Source organism: Frieseomelitta varia, unplaced genomic scaffold, assembly GCF_011392965.1.
Source record: "Frieseomelitta varia isolate USP_RPSP 00005682 unplaced genomic scaffold, Fvar_1.2 scaffold_578, whole genome shotgun sequence".
Taxonomy (NCBI): domain Eukaryota; kingdom Metazoa; phylum Arthropoda; class Insecta; order Hymenoptera; family Apidae; genus Frieseomelitta; species Frieseomelitta varia.
Window position 1 is genome coordinate 17,994 of NW_025110343.1, and position 27,724 is coordinate 45,717.

General features: G+C 30.9%; 3 protein-coding genes across 12 annotated transcripts; 1 reads left to right on the plus strand and 2 right to left on the minus strand.

Moving 5' to 3' along the window:
• Window positions 1-1,174: 1,174 nt before the first annotated feature.
• LOC122534180 (ras GTPase-activating protein-binding protein 1) lies at window positions 1,175-9,212 on the minus strand. Of its 2 annotated transcripts, none has more exons than XM_043664561.1 (9): window positions 9,005-9,212; window positions 7,771-7,957; window positions 7,513-7,693; window positions 7,029-7,406; window positions 6,526-6,951; window positions 6,252-6,435; window positions 5,862-6,121; window positions 5,619-5,778; window positions 1,175-5,562 (listed from the first exon to the last, which is right to left on the minus strand). In XM_043664561.1, exons 2-9 carry the CDS (start codon window positions 7,866-7,868, stop codon window positions 5,393-5,395), a joined length of 1,857 nt encoding a protein of 618 aa, XP_043520496.1. In that variant the 5' UTR covers window positions 7,869-7,957; window positions 9,005-9,212; the 3' UTR covers window positions 1,175-5,392. The 2 variants fall into 2 exon arrangements, with proteins under 2 accessions (XP_043520496.1, XP_043520497.1); XM_043664562.1 differs by having other exon boundaries at window positions 1,175-5,541; window positions 9,005-9,211.
• Window positions 9,213-11,096: 1,884 nt separating this feature from the next.
• On the minus strand, window positions 11,097-21,555 carry LOC122534178 (RNA-binding protein squid). Of its 8 annotated transcripts, none has more exons than XM_043664557.1 (10): window positions 21,271-21,555; window positions 17,999-18,034; window positions 17,719-17,759; window positions 17,375-17,502; window positions 17,045-17,191; window positions 16,821-16,952; window positions 16,517-16,742; window positions 13,757-13,828; window positions 12,178-12,293; window positions 11,097-11,955 (listed from the first exon to the last, which is right to left on the minus strand). In XM_043664557.1, the coding sequence occupies exons 1-9, from the start codon at window positions 21,393-21,395 to the stop codon at window positions 12,226-12,228; spliced, it is 975 nt and encodes a 324-aa protein (XP_043520492.1). In that variant the 5' UTR covers window positions 21,396-21,555; the 3' UTR covers window positions 11,097-11,955; window positions 12,178-12,225. The 8 variants fall into 8 exon arrangements, with proteins under 8 accessions (XP_043520492.1, XP_043520490.1, XP_043520495.1 ...); XM_043664555.1 differs by having other exon boundaries at window positions 16,475-16,742; XM_043664560.1 differs by lacking the exon at window positions 13,757-13,828.
• A 686-nt stretch (window positions 21,556-22,241) lies between these two features.
• On the plus strand, window positions 22,242-27,199 carry LOC122534172. 2 transcript variants are annotated; one of them, XM_043664545.1, is made up of 13 exons: window positions 22,242-22,269; window positions 23,009-23,034; window positions 23,138-23,261; window positions 23,480-23,626; window positions 24,488-24,666; window positions 24,782-24,988; window positions 25,090-25,311; window positions 25,380-25,572; window positions 25,681-25,891; window positions 25,955-26,261; window positions 26,330-26,475; window positions 26,579-26,795; window positions 26,937-27,199. In XM_043664545.1, exons 1-13 carry the CDS (start codon window positions 22,257-22,259, stop codon window positions 27,150-27,152), a joined length of 2,208 nt encoding a protein of 735 aa, XP_043520480.1. In that variant the 5' UTR covers window positions 22,242-22,256; the 3' UTR covers window positions 27,153-27,199. The 2 variants fall into 2 exon arrangements, with proteins under 2 accessions (XP_043520480.1, XP_043520481.1); XM_043664546.1 differs by lacking the exon at window positions 22,242-22,269 and adding an exon at window positions 22,573-22,681.
• The last annotated feature ends 525 nt before the right edge of the window (window positions 27,200-27,724 follow it).

Here is a 27,724-nt window from a genome sequence, read left to right on the forward strand (position 1 = left end):
GTGAAGAATTTCTGAATTGTAAAGTTCGAGATATGTAGGGGCAAACGTTGAATTTCACTGGCGCGCGTGGCATGAAAATTGTGGAATAATCGCTGAACCATGTCAGACAATTTAGAAATTGCGACGATTTAAGAAAACGGTACACGGACAAGTATTCCTCGACATCGACGTATATATTTACTATCTTGCAGCGAGCAAAAATGTTCTCTCGTTGATTACGTCGTGAAATAATAATAAATAAATCTTATAATAAACGTTGTAACGAAGATCTACTTAAGATCTATCATCAAAGAATATAAAAGGACATGAAAGATATAAAATAAAACATTTCGTGATATAGATGATAGAAAGATATAAAATAAAACAACGCTAATTATTGCAAGTTTCATACTGTATTACGTACTATATTGCGTTTCATGTCGGTGTAACCAGGTCACACAATGAGGAAATGTATCAAGCGATCGTAAATAAACGACTACTATGGTTAATGTTCATTCGGGAACGAGAGTAAATCAATTTAACCCTTTAATTGAAGTAATAGAACTTGTATTACAGAACGGAACTTTATGCGAGAACATTTGTACATTTTCGCGAAAACGAAATACTTTGTAATGCAAGCACTAAATAATTTTCTCTCTTTGAATAATGAAAATAAATTAAAGGATTAAATAATCTACCCGTGAATGGAAATAAAATTAAAGGACTTTGTTCCTTACAGTAATGCAAAATATTCTTTCTTTCGTTTTAATGCATTTATTTGAGTTTATTCTAACAACTAAAATGTACGTATTTGCTTTTTTATTTACATACAAGTTTTTCAATAAAGCAAATGAAAAGAAAATGGAAGTACTTTCTCTTACTAGCGACGAAAAAAGTTTACCAATAAGTAAAATATTACTGATGGACTACCACAACGAGATGAATAATGTTAAACAAACAATTCAAAATTTACTTAAATAAATTAGAATACTGTTCCAAACAACTGCAAATAATAACATTTATTAAACGTTACTAAATGATAATCACTCTCAAGCTTATGTGCACACATAACATTTGATTGATAAACACGTAGAGTCAAAATATCTTGTTGAAACGTGAAAGAAATGGTGAAATATTCTGATAAATAAAGAGATACTAACAGGAGCTGGTAGTAAGGTAGGTATATTATACTAAATGCAAAAAAAGTTACAATATATTTGATGTTTGTTTTTTTTCATTTTCCTTTAACATTATTTCTTCTTTTTTTTTTTTTTGTCGTAGTAACGTTGACCATGGTTGTACACACAAACTGGCCTGGTAGACCGAAATAAAAATGTATACTACAAAAATTCACAACTTATTCGCCATCCTCTAGTTATTATATTGTTATAATTATTTGTGTTTCTTCATATTCCTTTCTTCGTTCATTATATTTATCTTTTTTTTTATTATTATAATTATTATTAATAATTATTATTAATATTATTATTAATAGTCACTTAAAAACGGAAACATTCACACTAAAAATTTGCAGAGCTTTCGTTCAGGGTATAAAGAGGCGATCTCGCGTACACGTGGCTTCTGAACACTTTGTTTTCAATGCAATTACGCGTGTGAGATGCACATTGATGTATGCATATATACCTAACGGTACAAAATGAACTTACCTAAAAACTGTATATACATATTGTGAATTTAAATAAAAGCAAAGACCAAAGTGCTACATATTCTACACGTCGAGGTTCGAAAAGAAAAGCTCGTTAAAATACCTAGCCATAAAAAGCCCGCTTTATTTACCCTACGATTTAAGAAGAAACAAACGAGTCAACTCATTCGATGCATGGACATAACAGCGTCAATGTTTAAATATATAAAATTTGATATATCATCGTTTATACAATTGAGAATATCATCGTATCGTATGCTGATGTAGAAAAGGCATGTGCCGATACCTCGAACGAAAAAGGAACAATTCACTATTTTACAATGAGCAATGATAGAATTTCTTTACAGATGACTGGACAATTACGAGCATACTTCATAAATATTCTAATTATCCGACGTAACGAACAATTCAGCCAACTGATCACGCGAAATTACCTCTTTATCCATGACCGAGACAGAGCAGCATCATCACCATCATCATCATAATATGTATAATACACAGTAATGTTTCTCGAAACATTGAATTTTCGTTACACAACGAACTACATATTTCACCGTGTGGAGTTCTACTTACGATTAACTAAAATTAGTTACGCGGAGACCTTGACAGGTCTTTAGAGAGAGTAGAACGAAGACTTTGAATCGCTGATGATTCTGCTACATCCCGGACACGGCAATTGTAAACGCATTCGATTACAAACTATTGCGGATGTTTAATGTATGACTACGTAACAATTTAATGGATCAATAAGAAACGTAAATAATTACTTTTCACATGTTCTCAGCCTTAATATCGTAGCGTATTTTTTTTTTTTTTTTGTGTGTGTGTATGTGTGGTTTAATCGCCGTGCACTTTGCAACATTTTTGCCAGATTTGAGAAAAGAAAAAAATGACCAGTTAATTTATCACCATCAACATATTCGTTATCACCTCTGTATTCTCAGCACTATTTAGGAAAAACAGTTTCGTCCCTGTTTGCTCTTCTGTATTTTCACCTGTGCACTCAGGTTACGGCGAGGTGTACACGTACGAGATGGCACATAAATTACTATATGCATCTATACTACCATTGCTTCACGACGATGGTAGTTTCATGTATTTACCTCTTTTTTTTCTTTCTCTTTTTTTTTTTTTTTTTTTTTTTGCACTCACGGTTCTCTTTTTTTTTTTCATTGTTGGCTTGAAAATTTTGTTCTGATTGAATCTTCTTGATGACTTTTGATGCGATGACAATTTGAAGAGAGAGAAAAGAAAAAAGAACGATACTCTGATTTTAACAAACGGAAAACAATAAACCATGTGACGAATATAGGCCAGAAAAAATATATTGCCCTGTCTCTAATAATCGCAGGACTTCGCATCTTGCAAACTGTTACTAGAAATTCGAAAATATTTCCGACGCTTTTTTTTTTTTTTTTTCTTCTAATAAACGCAATTCTCTCTCGCTCTCTCGCTCACTCACTCACTCTCATCCTTTCTCGCTCACTTTCTCTCCTCTGTTTTGTCTGCCCTAGCACCTTTATACGGACACGTGTCGAAAATACAGATAGGAAAATACTATCTACACATTAGGGTACTTATGAAGATACAGGAATCAAAATATTCCTCAATTCCATTTCGGTGATATAGAATAAGTGCACGTGCTGAATTTACCATTTATGCTGGATATCCTTAAAGGATAAGTCAGACCGACAATCTAATTTCACTAATATCGCTGTTATTACTTCACTTGCGAATAGAAACTATTCGCTCGTACGACATCGTGTAGATTGAGAAACATTTAAAAGTGTATCTTAGCGCCAGAAAACTAACAAGATCATCGAAAATGATTATCATACGTCTATTTCGATCTAATTATTGATATGGAAGTACAATATCCAAGAAAAGGGCCAGACCAAAGTAGTTTATAACATCTTTACGTTATAAACTTTATGAGTATTTATCACTCGTGATCGAACTTTGAAAAATTGCTATTTACGTATGTGTAATAATTACAAGAATAATACTAATTATTACGTTAGTAAGCAGGGAAATGTTCTTTTTTTTCCTCTTCTTTTCTTTTTTTCTTTTTTTTTTTTTTTTCTCGTCAATATACATTGTCAATTTTCCGACAACTTTCTGTAGTTACGAAGTTTTGCACAAAGTCAAGCTAAAATTTTGTGTTGTTATAACGGTACTAGGTCTCTTTGTCTTTAGCAGCGCACTGCGAGTTCTGCGATCACCAGAGACTATCAAATACTGTCAGATATTAGACAATTCTCAATCTTATCGAATTTATAATTTTGAAATGGCATTTTGTCCCTCTTTGTACGACCTAAGGGAAAGAGAAACGAAACGGAGAATCGACAAAAAAAAGTGTAGGGAGAAAGAGTTGAAGATGAACATAAGAAGGAAAGGTAACAGCCTGATACGCGAAGAAGCATGTAGAATGGAAAAAAGAAAATTGAACAAAAATCAGCAGATTGGAACAAAATAGAGCATAAGCGACACGCGGATGAATTAGGAAACGGCGAGACCAGCTGCAGTCTAAGGGTACTTCCCCACTATCAATCGATACCGGTCGATTGACAGTTGGCCATGTTTTGTGAAAAAAAAAAAAAAAAAAAAAAAAAAATCGACTGTCTTTTTGTATGCGACCACAGAACAGCCGCAGTTCTCTACTCGTTAACCAACACCGACCAACTACCACCTATAAACATTATTGCCGACTTTCTACATTTAGGTGGAACGTTTACATCGGCAGTCAATAAATTAACTCGAGAGCATATGAAAATTGTACGACGATATTCCATACTTAAAACGATTCGTATCCTCTCGTTTTAATTTCGTTTTTTCTTTTCTTTTTTTTCATTTTTTTTTCTTTTTTTTCATTTTTTTTTCTTTTTTTTTTTTTTGTTTGGCTCGTGACTTATTCATACGATAGCGGAATTCGCACCGCTTATGTCTCCTTAATGCGATTGGCAAACAAAGAAAACTAAAAGAGCGACGTATGATTTTCGTAATATTTATCCAAAAGAAAACAAAACGGTATGTTACCGAATCTTAATTCCACATATATCTGTGTGTATATGTATGTATGTGTATGATATACATTTCTAACATTGTCTCTTGTTCATATATACCGCACACGTGCTCGAGAAACACGAAAAAACTTGATTCGAGTTATCTTCTGCACTCTATCACAAAAATTGGCAACAATTTTGTTTCTTGGATGTTGGTTTCTAAGAAACGTGGGCTACGTATCAGGAGACAGAAACACACCCATATTTCTAAAGAGGATATCACGCGTCGCTCTGTTATACATATATACTGAATGCAGTTTTTGTTTTTTTCTTCTTCATCGTAAAGTCTTGTAAATTGCCTGACGTCGATGTATGAAGGACGAACTCGTAGTATTTATTTCATCAAATATCCAACAAACCGAGTTGAACGTTCAATGAATTATTTTACTAAATCATTCCTTAATTGTTCCTTATCGTACGAATACGAACTTAGCTTAAATGCAATAACCCGATTATCCTACTTGAGTTCGTGTCCCATACAGTTTGAGCTGCGTCATCTATAGTTGTTGCTTGACAAACGATGCAAGCGATGTTTAAGCGTAAAAGGATAGCGCCTTTAATCACGTTGTGTGGCATATGAGATAGTCCTGGATTTTGAGTTTAAAAAATGAAGATGGTAATTATATACCGATGACTTGTTCAGAAATAAAGAAACTGAAGAGTGCCTGTGACATTGCTTGAAGTATTAGCGGCGGTTTTGGTAACTTAGATTGTTTGGATTACCAGACTGTCGCATACCGCCACCTCCCCTTCCACCATCACCACCTCGTGAAAATCCTCCGCGTCCACCTCTCGTACCATGTTGACCACCTCTCATCATACCTCCAGGTCCACCTACATAACAAAAAAATGTGACTAAACGCAACAATTTTAAATATAATTATACAAAAATGTTACAAGCATGCGCATACCTGGACCTCGTTGTTGCTGCTGCTGCTGTTGTCCTCCCATCGCTCTCATATTTCCGTCGTTAGAGTTTAACCGACCACCACTACCTTCCATCGTTCTTGGCTTCACCTTCTTCTCTTCCACATTCAGTTTCTGTCCATTTTCAGCAGGATAATAGATCGGCTATAATTAAAAAAATTAATTAAATTTCCGTGAATCTTTTTATACATCAAGAGATCTGGTATATGCGCAAGAAGAACACTAACTAAGTTTTGTAACACTTTGCTAACAACTTGTTGGTCTTCGAAAGTAATAAACCCGTAATTAGGCACTTTTCCTGTGTTATTTCCTTGCGGTCCTTTGCACCTGTCATTCGATTTACTGTGAATACGTAATTCTACAACTCTACCATAAGATTCAAACACTTGACGTAAATCATCTTCCGATGCATTGTGCGGTAAGTTTCCAAGGAATAGCTGATGAGCATCACTATATTGACTTTGTCTCGTACCACGACGATCACCATCTAAAGAATTCATCACTTGTTCTATAATACTTTAATACAATTTTTGATACAAAAATCTTTGATACAATTTAGAACGTAGAAAATTAATATCTTTTGATATTTTTTAATACCTTTCAAAGGATATCTTTACCTCGTTGTACTGCCCCTCCCCTTGGAGCTCGCTGTTGTTGATGTTGTTGTTGCTGTGGTTGCTGATTATTAATTCTATGAGTTTGCTGTTGAGGAGCAGAAACGTTAGTTGTCGATAGCGGAGGTCCACTGTTAGAGGGATGTAGTGGTGATCTGTCGTCCAAACGCAAGTTTGTCATGGGGGGCTGAGAATAAATATCAAAAAATTATAATTCCATTATTTATATCTAAATCTTAATTGTTAAAAATAACTATTGCAATTATAAAATGTATACCGGCGACATCGACAATTTAGGAGCCTGAGGGCTAGTCGCCCCGGTGGTACTGGGGAATGATTTCACGAGATTAGCATACGTTTTCGGTCCACTGCTAGTTACATTTGTATTTGCAACTTGATGTTCTGGCTCAGAATCTTGTACAGATGCAGTAAACGTTTCAGGCTCGGGCTGTTCGCGAGTCTCGTTCGATTGAGCCTGGGGCTCATTTTCTGTTTGTTGTTGCTGTTCAGCTGCGGAATCCAGTTCAGTTTCTTGTACAAATTGCGTTTGTGACGTAGTCTCATTTATATACTGATGTTGTTGCGCAGGTGGTGGAGGTGGTTGCTGTGGCTGTTGTTGTTGCTGTTGTGGTGGCTGTTGATTAATTAACGGTGTTTCTTCATGAACTGAACCATTTAGTACTTGCTGTATTACAGGATGAACCTTAAATAATAAACTTATTACAGTATATTACTTATTATTTAAGTGATTTAAATTAAATAACGTGATACGAAACTAACATGAGTTTGTTGTGGCTGTTGCGGTGCATAGTACATTTGTTGCTGTTGTTGAAGAACAGGTTGTTGTGTAGGAATAAGTGGTGGTTGAGCTTGTGGTTCTGTAGATGTAGCCGGTGCTGGAACTTGTTGCCCGCGATTTTGATGTTCATCTTCTTCTGGTTCAGAACGCCCTCCTTCTTCTCCTTCCCTCTCTCCAGACTCACCTACTCCACCTTCAATACCTCCAACATCTGTTTCTTCTTCATCAGGAAAGATCAAGTCTTGGTAACGAAATATATCATTATGTACATAATATGTTTTAGGTGCTTGTATTGCTAACACAAATGTTTGCGTAAATCTACGCATTGGTTGTCCAGCATTAGATAATTCTCCAGATACCTATAAATAATAGAATTTATCATTAAAATTTAATATATAACTTTGCAATTAAATGCTAATTAATATTTTAAATTATTGCTTAATTATTGTCAATAGTTCAACTTACTTGCACAACAACACCATTTTCAAGAGTCAACTGTGAATCAACTTGACTTATTTTGGCATGACAATCCCGAAAGTTCAATTGTTGAATTTTTTGATGTATTTGTTTTTGACCAATTGCAGGAGTTGATTCTCGATTAGAATCTAATCCTCCATGCACAAAGGATGAATGTTGGTTGTAAAACCTGCAATGATATTAAATACAATGATATACTGTATTTTCTTCAATGTGTCCCTTACATATAAAAAAGTATGTATTTACCTATGGAGATGAGCAGGAGCTTGATTAAGTAACGTGTAGTATTGTCGGACAAATTCACGACCGACATTTTGTGGCGAAGGAAACGCCTCCATGACCATTTTCTTATTTCTAACTTCTAAAATAATACTTTGCTTAAACAGCAATGAAAAATTTATGTTGCAAATGTGAAAATTAGGAGATTAGATGTCTGTAACAAAAAAAGATACTTATAATGTTAACAGATCATATTGTATCATAATGTTTATTTAGATAAATTATATCTTTGTTATAATATAAGTATGTTACTATGTTGACATATATCTTAACATTATTTAACATCAATAATTGAATTTAATGAAAACCAACTTAAACTAATTATATATGTATTATAAAAAGGTATATAACATACTTAAAACTACATTAAATGTTTACATCTTAAACAATTTATTACTATATAAGTATTGTGTGTGTGTGTATATACAAACACAGAAATTAAATATCAAAAACAAATGCACAATTGTAATAAGATAGAAATTAAAAATATGCACATCAATCAAAGTGGCTATCTGTGGATATCACATGAGAGTAATGTGCTTAGAACCAAAATGGAAATACATGGAAATTTTTTCTTTTTCTAAAATAATTAATTGAACTTTATATTTTCGTAAAGGTCGGTATACGGAATATATACAATTTATGTGCAAGCATTAAATGTACAATAATCCTAAAACGTGGATATATACATATTAAAAATGCGTAATCTCGGTAATTTGTACATTAAATTGTAGTCAAGCGCGTGTGCAATCACGCCTCGAAGAAACATGTGCTCGCGTAGGTATAAAAATTACAGGGATTTCTGTTGCAAAGCGATTAGTTGGAAACAAAAAAGCTGTAAATAGTCTCTCAGCTCGTGTGCTGTGCGAAGACCGAAGTCGAGGCCAAGGGGGCCGCCCGGTTGCATGAGCAAGCATGGCGATTTTTCTTGATCTAAGAAATGGTAACGTTAAGCTCCCCTCGGCGTGGAAATTTTAGCGAAATGTTTCGATAAATAACATACAGCACAACTATCAAAACGTTCAATAATTCAAACAATAATTTACGAACAACGAATATAGTTAATTCGTTAACAATGGGCAGCAGCACTTTTCACAGTTTCGTATCATGCTTGCCTTCCTGGTTTTGTTCTGAGGTCTTCCCTGTGAGAAGTCGAATAAAGAATATCGGCAAAGCCGATCTTATGGCGTTATACACTCACCCGATGGGAATCACTTATGCGCAACACAACTCACTGCTTTTCCCGGCAAAACGAGATTGGTGCGATGAAAACAGAATGTTTCTACGAGCACAACAGTTCACAATGTTAATTACAAAAACAGTTTAATGTATGAGTCCTCCAAGCACCTTGATGTCAGCACATGCAGCGGAACCTGCACAGAAGCACCGGTCGCATAAAGATAAACGACTCTCTTACAGAAGCCGAGTCCTTACCCAAGCTATGCGGATTTTACAGGAACTACATCATCAATCGAACAAATTCCAGAAGAGCATTTCCTCCGTTTACTACGCCGCTGATTGGCTGTTTCGTTTCAGATGTAAAGTGCCAGCCAATAGTAAGACGGATTAAGTGGAAGAATTTTGTCAAGAAACAACTGTTATTGGTCCAATGATACATTCGGTTCCACTACACCTTATACACTATTGAATGATTTACTAAATGACGCACTTTAGAACTGTAGCTTAAAAACCTCTACATATATTCTTTTATATAAATAAACCACATTATATATATTTATTAATACTACAATCTACCACGATTCCAACTAAAATAAATGTATTAATAATATTTTATAATTTATTTTTACAAATCTTTGCTATTTATATATATATATATACATATATATACATATTGTGTAGGTGTGCATTTATGTACGTATATATATAATACTCATTGTTATATTGGCATTGGACCATTTAGATAAATACAATATGTTTAACCAATATTAACAAATACAGTTTCATTTTACTTTACGTTTATCAAATTAGCACAGACAAAATACTTATAAGTTATCGCCTACGAAAGATTATCAAAAGATAAAATATTTCCTGCTGACTCATATTTTTAATAATTTTTTGTAATTTATTCATGCTTTTATATACATCAATTGTATAGTATTGTACAATAACATAATATATAGTACACAATAAAATAACATATAGTACTGTACAATGATAATTAATATAGTATATTAAGGACCACAAATCAAAGTCTGTAATACAAATCTTAGCATCATATTCCAAACAATTGGGAATCGCTAATCATGCAATTTTCAGAAATTGAACGACGATATAAAATTTAGAAAAATTCTGTAAAATCAAAGTGAAATATTTCAACTATACCATATATTTTACTGCGTTGTGATATTGAAAATAAAATTATCAATTTTTAACGTTTAGTGGTAGGAAAATAAAGCATTAGGATACATAACATATTTAATTATATAAAATACACAAATGAAAATTTTTACATACCAAAGAATCTTTATAAATAAGCAAAAATTTAAATTATCTCGCGAGAAATTACCATAAAGATCTATGTAATAGTATTCTCGATTTAATTTCTCGTGTCTTAAGAAAAACTTTTAATTTATGTTAAAATTTCATAAATTTTAACTCAAAATAAAAATTATTCAAAAATTCTTTGATTTGTTTAACAATAAAAATTTTATATACATCAAGATGAATTACTTAACTAAAAGATAAAATGTACGGTAAATAATTAAATATAAGGTAAATTATGTATAAAATTTCATATACTAAAATGCATAATTTAATTAATGGAAAATTCGAACAGATCTTTTACTCGAATTTTTTACACTATTCAATTAAAATTTATTAAATATTAAGAATGCATTTTGTACACGTCGCTTTAAATTGTGAAATTAAAAAAAAAGGCAACCATTTTTTGTCTAATTTTTTTTAATGTAATACTTTGTGACATAGAACAGTGTTGAATTTGAGAAAAATACAATATTTTCTTTTAGTTTAAAAATCTTATTACGATGTTTTTGCCTAGAATGAAACTATCGGTATATAAATATAATGCATATGTGTTGTTCTTGAGTGTAGAGTAAAAACTGAAAGAATACCTAAGAGCTCGATGCACGACTGTGATAGAATCAGCAAAATATTGTTTGTAATACAAATTCACTAAATCTTCGTGTCAGTCTTATTTAAATCTAATGTATAGATGTTTATCACTATATTTTAAAGAAATATTGTGTACATATCTTTTTCCAAAAATTAAATTATTAGGATCGGTTAACACAAATACAAACAGACGCGGTATATATTATGTACACAAAATCAATTTATTTTATCCTATTTTTCTTACCAATAAGGAAGCAATAATCTTTTTACCTCATTTCATACCTCACACAATCATTATAAACAACTCGGTACTTTTCATTTTTATCTTATCGTAGCCGTGTAAAAAGTACATTGCCTGCTTACTCTTCTATAGTGGGTTTCTCCTCTTATTAAGTTTAGTTTATAGACAAATTATAATAATCTTATTGTTAAAAATAGGGACACGTTATTTTTTAACAGTCCCAAGCGATGAATGCGAAACTTGATTCTTCCTAATGTATCTGTATTTAAATTATTTCCTATCATCTTTTGCTTTCCCATTTGCACAGAAATAATACGTTACAGTGTCTTGTCGTAAGGAGTTTTATCTATACGTTCGAGATATTTTTATGCTGCATTCATATCTGCATCAGCATATATTATTTTACAAACGTATTACTACACGACACTTCCTTATGTATGCACTGTAGAATGTGTAACGTACTAGCAGTAAAAAAAAATTAATGATAAATAAGATGAAATGAGAAAGAGACCAATGTGAAATATGAAGTATCATCCACTTTGTACAAAAGGGTAAACGAGAGATGGAAGAAAGCATTGTGTACCTACATTTATATATATATAATATATATATGTTTATATGTTTGCTTTTGTTGTCTCGATAATACAGATGTATTGCTAGACGCAAAAGGTGAAACTATTACAGTTTTTGTCGTGATTCCTGATGATTCATTTTATTTTGCGGCAGTAGTCTGCGTTGTTGAAAATCTTGCTGAAAATGGCGTGGTTTAATGGAATGATGATTTAACGAGTTATGAGATTTGTGGAGGGACAGGAAACCTGAAATAAAAACAAACATTAAAATATATTGTGTATATCAATTAATATGTATATTATATATTAATTAATTGTGTATATTTTTCAGTACAGTATTTAAAAATAGTTTTATTATGTAACCATATGAAATTATTTTGGTAACATTGAACATAAATGACATTGGAAAAGGAAACGAAAGGTTGTTGAAACTGAACTTATAGACGTCAGGAAGCTATGATGACTCACCAGCGGTTACAATGCGAATTGCATTGCGGTCGCAATGAATGATTTCCATTAATAGGGTTGGTGCCTTTGGTTCTGGCGACCACCTCCCCTCTGCTTTCCGCCGTAGCCTGAGCCTCCTGAAACAATATCCACAATGTACGTTAGTCCAGCAACTTGGATATATTCCCCCGCTTTCTTCCTCCCGCCGTTTTTTTCGAAGAAATTACAAATAACCGACTATAAAACGATCGATTTGTAGAAATTACCGCACGCACACTTCTATTAATAACAGAATAAGATACGAAACAATATATGTATAAAGATATAGACTAACGTAATGGATATAAAACTACGTAGAATCTACATAGAGGCTACAGGCTAAGGTAGTAAGCTGCAAGGCTGCGTTCTGATTTATACTCTCCTTTTCTCCTTAGACATTTCTGGAATCTGCATATGCTGAAATACTGAAATTTCCATATTGCAATACTGTGTACATACTTAATAAGGATTTCAAACTACTTAAATAATTTACAAAAGTGAATAGATCTTATATACTATCATTACAATATATTATTAATATTATAATAAAAATGTATGCTGTTTTTACCAAATAGCCAGAAATGTTTAAGGTTAAGGATATGAAAAATGAAATAAAGATGAAAATGTGTTTAGTACCAGCATGAAAAATAAATTAAATAATTATTTATTATTTTTTACTTTTTCATACTTAATATGCACCACATGAATGAAACAGTTGAAGAAACGAATAACATGCTTGTTTTGTATATATAAGATATATGTTTCATATATTTCCCTCTGAAAATATATTTTTATGTATCTTATATACTTTTCTAAATTTCACACACATACACACACATGTAATTTTGATTGAATTTTAGATTATGAATAATTTCTACAAAATGATAATGTAAACTATCACTTAAAAAATATATCGATTGCTTAGAATAAATTATATGTTTACCTCTTAATAATTATGAAATTAACTTGATACGAATAAACTTTGTGAATAGCTTCTCTAATGAAAATGTTATTACTTATAATCAAAAGATTTAAGTATATTTTAACCGTATGAATAATATTTATGAAAATATATAGATATCACAGAATTTTAAAAATAAAATGCAAATATATAAAAATTATATATAATTTTTATATATCTTAATAGGATATTTCAATATAGATTTTAAGGAAGTTTTTAAAAAAAGAAGAAATATATGTACATAATAAATAATGAATAAATAGAAAGAAATATGACTAAAAATATGTAGCAGGAATGGCATCCAAGTTGCATAAAGCACATGTGTATTAAATCATACATATCTGTAATTGCTGAAAATTCATTATTCTTATTAGTATTATTGTAATTATAAAAATAAAATATCAATTTTACATGTACACACATACTTAGAGGAAATAAAGGAAAATGATGATGGAGGACAAACAAAAACTAGAGACAAAATAATGGTGATGAAAAATAATAGATGAAATGAAGGTGAATTTAGAAATTGGACTTTTGATCAAAAAAGTAGGATACATTCGGGAAAATACAAAACAATAGAGAAGGAACGCTAATGCGTACCTTTACCGCGTGCACCACCGCGCCCACCACTGTAGCCACCATCGTAACTACCACCGCCATAGCCATAGCCGTCTGCGTTTCATGGAACACACGGTATAAGAGACAAATGGGGTCAGTATTAATATGAACTGGCAATTGTATTTTTATAATACAATATATATATATATACATACATACATACATACATATATATATGTATGTATATATATATATATATGATAGCAATAAAAATCATCGCCAGTTTACAAGTACATATTTACTATAATTACGTAAAAAAATCTGAAGTTTAAACTTTAATATTAAATATTTCTTGAAACTATATAATTCAAAATATTATACTAAATCTATAATGAACTTTAAAATAATATTTAATAATATTAAAACAATTTTATCTTCCAAAGGGTTCATTTGCACATTTAATACGTAACATAAGTGCAGAGGCTGTTCATAAACTCGTGTAATTAAAAAAATTACGATAGATTTTATTATACCGTTAACATGAAGTGACATGCACTTAAACTTCTTTATGACGAAAAAGTTTAGTGTAATTTATAATTATTTGCCAGAGCCCCGGAGAAAAAGTGTGCAGGGTCGAACACGCAAATAAATGAATATAAATTCAATGTAGACTTGCTATTGTGTTTTCCAATATTTATCCTTATTCAGTGTATGCAATAAAAAATAATTTCAGAATTAGTTTACAGTGTAAGAAACATTTTTTCGTTTTAAATGATTCTATTCGTTTTTTCTTATAAATGAATTAAAAATCATGCCAAAAACAATGAAGTAAAATAAATCAAACACAATTATTGCAAGTATCAGTAATTCAGTATTGTTGAGGAGTGTGTTAGTTCTTTATGAATGAAGTGGTTATGTGAAATGTGGAAATATGTGAAAGCATGCGCATTAGGAAACGTGACAGGACTTGAAAGCAAGGATTGCAGGTTTAATATACCATATCATACGACATTGTCCTGTATAGTTTTACTTTAATGTTCTCCATAGATATAATTATGTTACAGTGACTCCGTATGTTTTGAAATCAGCAAGTTTGTAGAACTTGCAAAACTTCTAATAAAGATGTAAAAGAATTTATCCCACGGAATCACTGACATTAATCAGTGAACGTATGATGAACGTACGAATTAATGCTTTTATATATAACATTTACTAAGTAAAACTATTTATTATGATATTTATATTATATTAATTATTAATAAAAAATGTTGGTATACTATATCCAACATACTTAAAGATTAAATCTTTTTCAAAATAATATATGAAATTATAATACATATTCATCACTGTCACACATTCACTGTTACATATATGATATCTTACTGGTTTGCATTTAAATGTCGTTCATATGTATGTGTGTATATTTATGTATATTTAACTCAAATATTAATAAGGCATCAGAAAATTCAACTTAGAAAGTTAGAATCACTAGATTAATTGATTACAGCTCAAAAACAGCCAACCCTCTGGAAGTAGGAATTTACTTTTCGGATTATGTTTTTTTTATTTTTTTTTTTTTTTTCATTTTTATTAGAGTATTAATTTTTCTTTTTTTTACCAAAAAGAAATAAAAACATGTAATATACATGAAAGAACATAATCCGAATGTATTCCTATGTATCTGAGCAGCTGGTTTACTCTCTTAATTTAATTTTTATTCATAAATATTAACATTCAACATTCAATTGTAACTAATTCTGCAATTGTTTAAAATAAATACTTATGAATATTTGAATTCATAAGTAAATAATTTAAAAAATAAAGATGTCGCTGATCTGCCTGCAAACCAACGCTCACAATTTGCAGTATTAGTCAGAACTATAATACCTATCACATCAACTTTGTATCATTTAATTTATATATAACACTAAATTAATATTATACTACGATAATAAATAATATAAATTTATGTAATCTAAATAAAAAATTTTTATAAGATTACTTAAAACAGAATTTAAACAAAATTTTATAGGAGGTATGGGTAATTAAAACTTCGTGTCAGGTAATTTTGAAAACCTTTTCAATATCTGGTTATTTTAAAAATTCGTCCCATATGTATTATGGCTTAAAACGTCTATTCTGAGTATAAATTTTATATATTTTGAATATTACAAAGAACTCGTACAAAAAGTTTATTTATCTATTTAAACTTATGTTTATTAATATCATTAATTAATATTTATAAACTTTTCACGAAACTTAATTATTTACTGTTAAAATTATTTACTTCTTTTTCTAAAAAGAAAATATCTTTTTAATTTTATATATTATTCTTTGATTTCTGATGAAAAATAAACAACGAATACTAAATAATACTGTGGGAAATATTTGTTAAATCAATCGTTAAAAAAATATATTTAAAAAATTATTTTTTTTATAAAATGTAAATTATTAAAATGTCTAATATTTAAATATGTGCGATATTGAATTTTAAAAGTGTCCTAATGATCTTAAATTTTTGAATAGATTTAAAATTATGATGTAAACTAATCAGACGTATAAAAAAAATAGAACAGCAAATGCTAAATTAAACTGTTAATAATTTTAATGTTATGTTTGTCTGCCAAATACATAGGGACGGTAATAGCAGAAAAATATCTGCTATTGATCATTGTAAAAAAGAGAAATTAAATTCTTCAATATCTTCCTACACAGCGATAAGCGCGTGTAAGTTCTTTTAGTAATAATCAATAAAATTACCGTATCCACTGTAGTCGTAACCACCATAGCCGCCGTACCCACCGCCGTAATAATCGTAGCCACCGCCGTATCCATCATAGCCACCGCCGTATCCGCCTTGTCCGTAACCGCCGCCATATCCACCTCCGTATCCGCCTTGCCCCCAGCCACCTTGACCGCCAAAACCACGTCCTCTACCACCTCTGCCGCCACGACCGCCTCGAGCACCAGCTCCGCCGCGCATACCTCCCATATCATCCCGTTTAGGTGCTGCTTTTTTCACATCAACCTATTTCATATATTTGAATGTATTTAATATTTCATCAGTACATGAAATTCTTTCATTAAAAAATATTTTTTTACCTACCTCTTTACCATTAATTGTCTGCTTAGGTGTCTTCAACAATTCATTCACTACTTGTTCAGAATCAAAAGTAATGAAGCAGAACCCTCTCCTCTGATTCTTTGTCTTATCAAATGGCATTTCCACTTCAACAATCTGTAACAAGCATTTAATTTCGTTACTTTTTTCTAATTTCTAATAGAAATATACATTTTATAATAGCAAACTAAAGGAACTAAAATACTCACTGTTCCGAACTGAGAAAAGAAATGTTTAATATCTTCATCTGTTAATTCTGTCGTAAGACCACCAACAAAAATTTTTCCATGTCTAGCTTTTGCTTTTTTTGGATCAACTTTCTTATTATTAATTACATGATCGCCAGCTGCCATAATCTGAAATATTAATAATTTTCATGAATATTCGAATAATTTAAATTTAAATAATTGATTTTAATAATTTATTTTCAGAAGTGGAATATACATCAAATAAACTCAGTAGCAGAACTGAACAATGTTATCATCAGATCAATTTTACTTTAATATACAATAATATACTAATTTTTTCATTAATTTTACCTTATCCAGCGACTCGGCTTTTGCAAAAACGATAAAAGCGAATCCCCGCGATCGTCCAGTATTAGGATCAGTTTTGACATTGATGCTTTCAATATCTCCGTATGTACCGAAGTGATCCCTCAATTCCTCTGTAAATTAATATATACACTTGTTTAAACATTTTAGTAATTGAATTCTTTAATTTTTTCTATTACTAAATTTAAATTTAAAACTCAGTGCTTTCAAAAAAACTTATTCTCATATGACATATGTCATCAGAAGGTGTCCTAAGTATAATTAACATCATAGTTTATAAGTAAGACTATAATTTTCAAAATAAAATACAAGAAAAATAAAATACTCACTGTCAGTAGTCTCCCAGCTTAATCCACCAACAAATAGTTTCCTATAAAGATAAAATAAAATTTAAATTAAATCAAATAGGTTTCCTTATGAAAATTAAATTTAAAAAAATATGAAAATGTTGAAAAATTTTGTAATTACATAAAGTTTGTAACTATTAGTTTATGATTAATTCAATACCAGTCACAATTTATATTTTAATTAATATTGAACTATTAGAATACTAAAATACTTTCGTGCAAAAATTCAAAAATAAAAAAAGACAATGAAGAACGAACATACCTATCATTTAAAGAATCCTGATTACCTCCAGTTGACCTGCAAAAGCAATGTAGTATATTTTATTATAACGTTCTTTGAAATTTATATTAATTTTTAGGACTAAGGTTGAAGCAAAAATTTAAGTTTTGTTACAAGTTATTTCCATTTATATTTGAAAAAGGAGTTTGACTTGACCCCTGGAAAAATTAGAATAAAAGTTAAAATATTAAAATTTAATATTGACAATATATAAGAAATGCAATAGTAGTAAATCATTTGGAAAAAGGGCACTGGATAAACTTTTAAAGACATTTTGGTAAGGAATTTTATTCGACGGGTAATGTATGCAATTTATTAAATGTTTCTTATGTATATAAATATAAATGTACTCATGTATAAATGTAATCTACAATTGATTAAGTGACCTACATTAATGTCTACTTTAAAATTTGGAAGAAAAACTTTGCAAAAGTAAAATTATCTTAATTTGATAGTATTAATAACACGAAAATACCTAGAATAAATTAACTCACTGATACAATCTTATATGAAAATTATGTCCTTAGTAAGAAACAACCATGAGAAGACTGCTTTGCACACCACATAGACCTTGATTTGAACTTCAGATAAATGTGTTTATCAACAAAAATTAAAGGAAAAACTTGGAAAAAAGTAGATATGTAAAAATTAACGCATTGAGAGAGCAAAGTACTTTTCACGATGTTCATGTGAACCCGAACAATAGTTATAACTCCAGTTGACATACAGCTGCTCCTAAAGGAAATAAAATTTAACTTTTCCAAGTTGAACTCTGACTGCTGATTGGCCCAAAGAATTGACATATGGTAGATAGACTGCAACTCTATTAAAAAGCTAAAAAAATTGTTTCCATATTACAAGTTAATGATGGTCACTTCTTCATACTTTTTAAATATCTATATGCACACAATATTTTATGTTTATTTATATATGTATATTTATATTTCTCTCTTTTTGTTTATTCATCAGCAAAATATTATATTTCCTGATATGCTTTTCAGCCTTTTCATATACAAATATAACAAGCTGCAATATTTTTCACTTTTCTGGCAGTGTGATGATAGTTGTCTGTACTTAGATTGATCTTTTCATATATCATCTAGGGCTGGTGATAAATACCGTAGGCACCAGTCACTCGCCGGTAATCAGTTGTTGGTCGGGTCACGGTTAGCCGGTTGCGAGCCGCCCGCCATAATCGCACTGGGTCGTTTGCCACCTGCAGATCAAGCCACATAAACTGGGTTAATGGCATTCCGACCTATCGGAGTTTTTCGCATTGGCCCTAGTGACTCTGTGCTTTGATCACGCCCAAACAGCATTGACATCTGATCAGAAATTACTCTACGCGTGACCCAGCAGGCAAGTGTGTGTCTGTGCGAGACTTATTGATCTGACGTAATTGACTCGACTTCCAGTGCTTGTGTTGTGACGAAACATGACGGACTTGAACTTGACGTAGACTTCTCACAATAATTCAGACTCAGAAGTCAATCATAAGGCTTCACGGTTCAGTTCACAGATCCCAGGTAAGCGTACATATTGTCAATCGTGAAGAATTGACTAACCAGAATTCTGCTGCAATGAATCAATGAGGAAGACTCAGCTGGCCAAAAATGTATTTCAAAGTTTATGCTCTATAAAAATATTACAATTATTATTTGCGTAATATATAGAAATTTTTATCACTGATGAAATCACAACTTCTCTTTATCAATTACAAAACTAGAATAGAATTAACTAGGAAGGAGAGCAGAAATAAGGAGTTTACACAAAATTACAAAATTTTAAACAGATAAACGTATACCTCGCAACAACAGCACATATAAAGTCATAATACTTATAATTCTTATATGTATATAGTTACCTTATCATAATTTTGCAATAAAGAACATGCAATATTTAATTTTGTCTTTGTTTTTACTTGTATATTAAATTGATATAATAAACTAAGGAATGCCAGCTTTCAGTTATTTATTTTTGTTACCTCATGCATAGATATCACGTCCTTCAACACACATTTGTAGTTTTATAATGTTGGGGTGAGAGGAAGCACACCTCCAAATTCTTTATTCATTTTATATATTGTAATGGTACATGAAAGTGATTTTATATTTTTTGGATTCAATGTCTATGTATAGCTTTTTGGTTACATAAAAATGTAAATATTCATACATGTTTTACTAAATTTGAAGGTTACATCTTCTTTCCCAATATCAATTTAATAAAAATTTATTTCTACAAGTTACAATCTAAAGTAGCTTACCCATTTTGCAAAAACATACCCCAAACTATGTAAGAGTTTGTGACAATCCAAAGCTGCAGGGATACAAAGAAAAAAAAGTCGAATCCCTTAGGTATAGAACTAAAAATGCTGTGATAATAGTTAAGAGAATAAGAACGAACGTATGCGATATTACAAAATATTTACATAGACTGTGTCCGTACATCAATATTGACATCTAAACTCGTCGATGAGCAAACCGTCCAGCTTGAGATCTCGTTACGCTGAAAAAGGGTAAAGGCAAGGTGCTGTGCCACCAGCCACCAAAAATCCTTATAATCTATAAATATTTCTAATAAATATCACGACAATACTAAATAACCAATGATCATTGCGCATTACCCTCCCTGAATAATCTACATACTCATATTTACGTAATATGTATATAATTCAGTGTTCTGCTTTGACGCATCCAATGCATGTTGTACGTGAAGAACACGAGGACGTGATACGATATATAATGGTAACAAAAAAACCGAAAAAAACGAGCCCAAGCAAAGTGTATCAAATCTATGCTTGAAATTTCTCGGTCTGACATAAAAATTTATTTTCTTATACGTTTACTTTGCAACAATGCGTGGGCGCGCCCTTTCTGAACTTGCGGCCGGCATTCCTTTCAATTTGACCGACTCACTTTCCTTTTTTTTTTTTCTTTTTTTTTGTTATTTATTGTTCTTTTGAGAAAGAAAGATTGATACCTAGGAATTCTTTATACTGCAGCAATGCAAAAGAAGTCAACTGCAATATTAGGAACGCTCGCTTTAGAATCGATGGGAACGGATTACATTATTCGGGGCCTCGCGCATCCGCCATTTTGTCATCGCGACAATCGTATCGCACAAAGCAACTCTCATTTGGAAGCTTTACTATATATTCCCGCGCGTTCAAAGTACCAAGTGAATCGAAGTCGATATTTTCGTAAAATAACGATTGATTTAATTGGAAGATCGAAATTTAAGATGAAAAGGGTTACCTGTCCTCTTGCGATTCTTGGCCATTTTCTGCGGCGTCCCCGCCGCCGTTTTCAGCTTCGCCGTTCTGCTCGAAGTTTTGATCGGCAATATCTTCGCTGAAGTCCTTATTCTCCTGATCGGCCATTATTTATTTTGCTTTGTTCTTACTATTTTATTAAAACACTTAAAACACAATTTGTAAATCGCGTTTTAACGAATAATTAAATACACTACACGAGCTAACAACACTCTCACGTCCGCACTGATCGGCCGCCGAATGGAGAAGGAAGAGGTACAACTTACGCTCCGTCTGACTCAGGAGATTCCGCGCAAAGCATCATGGATTCTCTTATACTTCTCCCCTAAACCCGTCCCTCAGCCAATCAGATTTTAGCACGCAGTATCGTACCTATAGTACTCGATGCCAAGTTAGTTTGCAATTTCCGAAAATGCGTTACTTCAACGTTCTTTACGTATAGCCATCAAGAAAAAAGAAATAATGTTTTTTCTACACTATTCGTTGCAATTAATCTTTGATAATTAGTTTCTTTAAATTTAAATAAAATCAAATAAAATTCGGGAAGTTGTAAAAAATAGATAATATGAAAAATAACATAATAAATGTTGATAAATCTTATTTTATAAATTGACCATCTATTTTAATTAAATCGATGAAATTAAATTTTATATCAGTTTTAAAATAAAATGTATTTTATTTTGTGTCTGAAAGCATGAAAAATTATATAGTTTCAGAGAATAATGCATCGCTAATATTTCATAGTATTGTTACGGTCCTGTTGCATCAATCGATGTTGCCGAGTATTTCAGTGGTGTTAAGGGGCAATAGTGAATACAATGGCATGCATACGAAAATTTTAGCCTCGCGTGGGGAATGGAGCGAAAACGAAGAGCCAATAAGATTCGTAGCAAGTGCTGAGTAATACATATCAGCCAATAAGAATTCGGTAAAGATCTGGCTCCATTCGGCATCATTTCCCAGAATTCTATGCGCGTAATTTGTAAGAAATCAATAAAATATTGCTTTTAAATTATATTTCATATTACTTCTTCGTGTTAATTTACATTGTTATATTTTTATTCTTATTACTTAATTATTATTCGTTACTTAAATATTTAAATAAAAAAGAGAATTCCATTTTCCTGCTGATGCCCAATAAAAGCGGGAAATGTTTACCGTTGATTCAGCGTTCTTATTGTAGACGCTAGTAGTTGGCGCTAGCGTCAACTTGGATGTTGCTACACTTCGCTCGTTCAATGGTCTATATTATTGTGTATATATGTACATATTTTTATACCTATATATATTCATGTTTATACCTATATTTTTATATATTACATGTATTGTAAAATTACAAGACTGAAATATTTGCTTGAACTCTTTAATTGAAGAATATATTTATATATTTTAAGGTGTTTGTATATTATTTATTTGTTATTGCAATAACAATAGTAGTTAAACATTATTATTATTGTTAATTAAATAATGTTCATTTAATCTATCGCTTAATTTAATTAGTATTTTGTTTATTCATTTAAAATGTATTTTCTAGAATAATCGATATTAAATATAAATATTTAATTAATTTAATTATTTTGTAAAGCGAGTATCTTACATCTCTAATAACGGTAACGTTTGTTTTTTGTTTATGAAGTATAGTTTATGATTTGCAAAATTTACAGATACTTACAGATTAAAATTTTTGTAATATCTAACACATCTAACATTTTGTCTTTTAGTTGTCCAAATGCCTGAAGAGCAGAAGGTAAATCCAGGATTTTCGTCACATTGAAAATACTATTACAGATGAAAAATACGTTTATTTTAAATGACTTTTCACGATGAACAAATACTCTCTCGGCCCATAGATTTTGAGGCTACAAGATGTTTGGCGTACTTGTAATAAAATACGAGCGGCGATATTTCGCGTGGGTTTTAACTTATGGGATTTTTACAAACCGTTAGATCCTAATAATAATTGTTTAATTTCAGGTATAGTTATACAATTTGCATTATTGAGTTAATTTGAAATTTTTAAAATACTTTTAATTGTATTTTTCAATTGTTTCATGATTTTCATGTTAAAGTTTTATTTTGCTTAGTATTATTATCTGTATTTTAATTTTTAGCAAATATTTAGTATTTACAGACATTATTCCACAAATATTGTGAATGATGATTATGAATTATATAATGTTGTTAATACGCAGAATCAAAATTTATTTCTGTATTGGCTGGACCGTTGAAGGATAAAATTGGTTTATCTGATAAAGAGATTTGCGATTTGGCCGATTATTTTCGCGTTCAAGATGGCCGAATATTTTACACACAGTTTTGCCAAATAATTCACGATAGTGGTACGTTTAATTTATAATTTTATATACATATATCGTAATATTAATATATAATATTACAAAAATATTAAATTTTCCATTTCACTGAAGATTGTAGTGACAGTAACGAATGTTAGAAGGAAGAAAATTTCATTTTATTAGCTATTTGAAATAGCTAAGTAAAACGATACTAAATTTTAGAATTTAAAAAGAAAGATACTGTGTTTCAAAAGAAAGGAATTCCTACTTATCTGGCATACTTGCCCCAGTACCGTTAAATGAACTCATTGTCCAGGCAAAATTGTTTCCTCTTCCAAATATTCGTTTGTAGTCGCTACCTAGCTTCTTAGCGAAGCATTAATATTAAAACTATTTCCACTGAATATACTGATATCGTATTGATATTTTTCGATTAGATTTTTATAATGTTATCAATGTTATCAATGTTATCAATGTTAGCAAAATTATATTGAAACCGAGTAAAAAGTAATGTTACAATTTACAATATTATAATTTATAATCGTTGAAATGTTTCATAAAGCAATATTGTACCAATCGACACTCTATTTTCTCAATACAAACATCGCATACATACATACATATATCCTTTCTTATATGTATATGCTTGGTAATAAAGTGAAGTGTATAAATGAAGATTGATTTTTTAAATCGGTGACGAGTACTGATGATCAAAATTTGACAATATTATAAACAGAGATTTTTGCTATTTATTAAATATTTACACACTATTGAATTATTGGATATATCTGGTATATGTACATTGGTTTCGATATAGCTCTGTTGATGCAACCAGAAGATATCAAAATCATATAGATTTTAAGTAATTGAATAAAACTTTATAGAACATTGCTAATTTTCATGTAGTTCCTGAATTTGATAAAAATGAACCGCTTGTAACTGGTTTGGAGTGGGAAGATCCAGAGCATGTAAATCGAATAAGTGCAACAGAACATCGAAAATTATGTCTTATACTCACTCAAATTGCAGTTCTTGTAAACAAAAGAAAATTGGTGTTGAGACCTTACTTTCAAGATTACGAATTGGTGCGAAAAATAACTTTTCACTGGAAAGAAAATATTGATAGATTTTTTTCATTGCATAATTTTATTACATTTTACTACATAATTAAGTGGTAAACATCAATTATTTATTTTTTAGATTGCAAAAAATGCTGGAACTATAACTTTCACGCATTTTGGACGAATCTTACAATTTTTAGGTATCGTTCTTGCTTCTGAAGAATTTTGTTTACTTGTAAAGAGATTCGCAAAAGATGCTTATACGATTAACTATGTGGCCTTCTTGAAAGCGATTGACGAAATTCAATCTTACTTTGATAAACATCAAATGCTGGCCCTTGGTGGAGTAATATTTTATCTTACATTATATTGCTTAACACTATTGATTTATTTGTTTTATGAACAAAATAAAACTGTGATAAATCTTACACCATATTTATTCAAAAGGAATTACTTGATCAATTTCCTGGTCGAATTATCACGGCTGAATTACCGAAACTTCCAAGACCGGAAATTGGTAAAGTCATGCCAAGTAAAGTGTTTGAGAAACAAGTAGTGTTTCATCCGGTGATGGAAGAACAAAGAGGTACAATGCCTTTAATGGAAGTTATTCAACGTATTCAAAGACATATCTTTGAAAATCGAATACGTATTTCGGAATTTTTTAAGGTAACTTTAAAACAAAAGTCAAATAAAAAAGTAACAGAATAACAATTACAATCAATAATCATTAATAGAACTTCGATCCTTTGAATGCGGGCAAAACGACGATTTCCAACTTTAAACGAGGATTAGATGGCCTTCAGATTTCGAGCTTAGGACGTCTCTATCTTGCAGAAACGGAAATTGACGCGCTTGTTACGCTTTACAAAGACCCAAATGACCCAGACCGTGTTTGTTGGCGAACATTTGAAGACGACATCGATAAAGGCATTCCTCGAAAAGATTATTTAATTTTTATTTTTTCTATTTTTCAATAATGACTACGAACTTCGTAAAATTAATTAATTTTACGAGATGTTTCTGCTTCATTTGTAGTATTTACTGTGAAAGAACTTGAAAAGTTGCCCACTTTGAAAGTTGAAGTGCCGCCAAAAGAAATAGCAGAACTAAGTCGAAAAGGAGCGTCTCATTGGCTATGTGAAGGAAAAGACATAAGAGATCTTTGTGAAAAAACATTATTAAAAATTCGACATCGAGTCGAGGAAAGGAGAATTTTAATAAAACAATTTTTTAAGAATTACGATCGGTAAAAATACTTCTCTTTAGACATTCCCTTATCATTTCCTTTTCGTTTCTAATAATTTTTCAGACATAACAAAGGTCACGTATCACGTTCGCAATTACGCCAAGTTTTAAGCACCGCAGCGGTATTACTTTCTGAAGAAGAAGAATTTGCATTAGAACGGAGGTATAATAATGATTTAGGTTTTAATTATAATTGGTTTTTAAAAGAATTAGAAGCTCAACGAATCGAAGATCCCTTGTATCATTCCATGGTAAAAGAAAAAAGGCAAATCAATGCTGAGAAACCACCACCGGAAGTCACAGCTGAAGAAACAAATATCGTTTTAATTCTAGCTAAAATCAAAGCAAAAGTTGTACGTGAAAGAATAAAGGTAAATCATGGAGTATGGATATTTTTATATTTTTCCTTTGCATCTTTCATCTGTACTTTTATGGGAAGGTTATCGAATTCATGCGTCAATATGACGTTCATAATGAACACGTTATAAAAAGAACAGAGTTTCTACGAGGACTGGATCAATTACGTTGCAATTTGACTTGCACAGAAATGGGAACTATTATGGATATTTTCCAATCACCTTTAAGGTATATAAATACAGATAATTATTAGTCAAAATCGACTATTTTGACTAATAATATCTACTAGATCATTGTTAAATTAATTAATTTAATCTTTAAAATATTAAAGACCAGATTGTGTAGACTACGTGAAATTTGCCGAAATGGTCGAAGAAGCTGTTACTTTAGGCAGTTTAGAAAGAGCTCCACGTTTAGTACCTGTGCAACATGTACCCTCGGAAGCCAGTCCTAAGACATTCTTGAATTTCGATGAAAGACATATGGTTACAATGGCAATAGACAAATTGAGCAAAATACAACAACCAAATCTCGAGGAGTTGTTCAAGGTAATTAGGATGATTTATGGTTATCCTGACAGCTTGCATTAACAATAAATAAAATGGCTTAGATTTCAGAATTACTTCAAAAATTTTACTGTTAATTGCTATATTTATATTATTATAATTTGCAAAATTTTTGAATTGCAGAACTACGATAAAGAGAATATTGGCTCAGTTTCGAAAGAGTGTTTAATCAAAGTTTTATCTATCAGACGTATGTTAGAATTAATCACCAACAGAGAACTGGACGCTGTGCACAAATGTTTCTCTTTAAAAAGAGATAATCAACTGGAAATTGATTATCGAGCATTTTTGCGCGCTTTATATTTGATGCAAGAAAACAGAAAACATTTGCCGTTTTAGCTCTGTTGAGCATTATAATTAAAAGAAATAAAAATTGTTCATACGTACAGTTTTAGTATTATTGAAGTTTAATAGTGCTAAATGTAAAATTTACATACTTTACTTACAATTAGTCGATATAATTTGGAAAGTTTTGGAAATAATTTTTTTTTTTATTTTAATATACAGAAAATCGCATTATTGTAGCAAGAAACATGAATTTCCATTATAGTTTCTGAAAACTATAGGAAACATAAGTTGGTCTATTATTCAAGAGACCATCCGATCCCCTTATCATTTTCGTATCATATCCAACATTATATTGATTCAATATAGAGTTCATTGACTAAAAATAGAATAGATGTGACATATTGTGGAACATCATGTTTCTTATTTTGAAATATTAAACTCGGAAAAATTGAAAGTATTTCTTGCGCCATCTGGTTTGGTCTTTGCGCCATCCGGCGGACCTTTAATCATTTAGACAATGGATAAATTCTGAAGTATCGATGTGATGAATCACAGATGGCGCCACATGTTATTTACGTGTAGGAACACGTAGTAGGTAATGTAGAATCCTACCACGGGTTCTT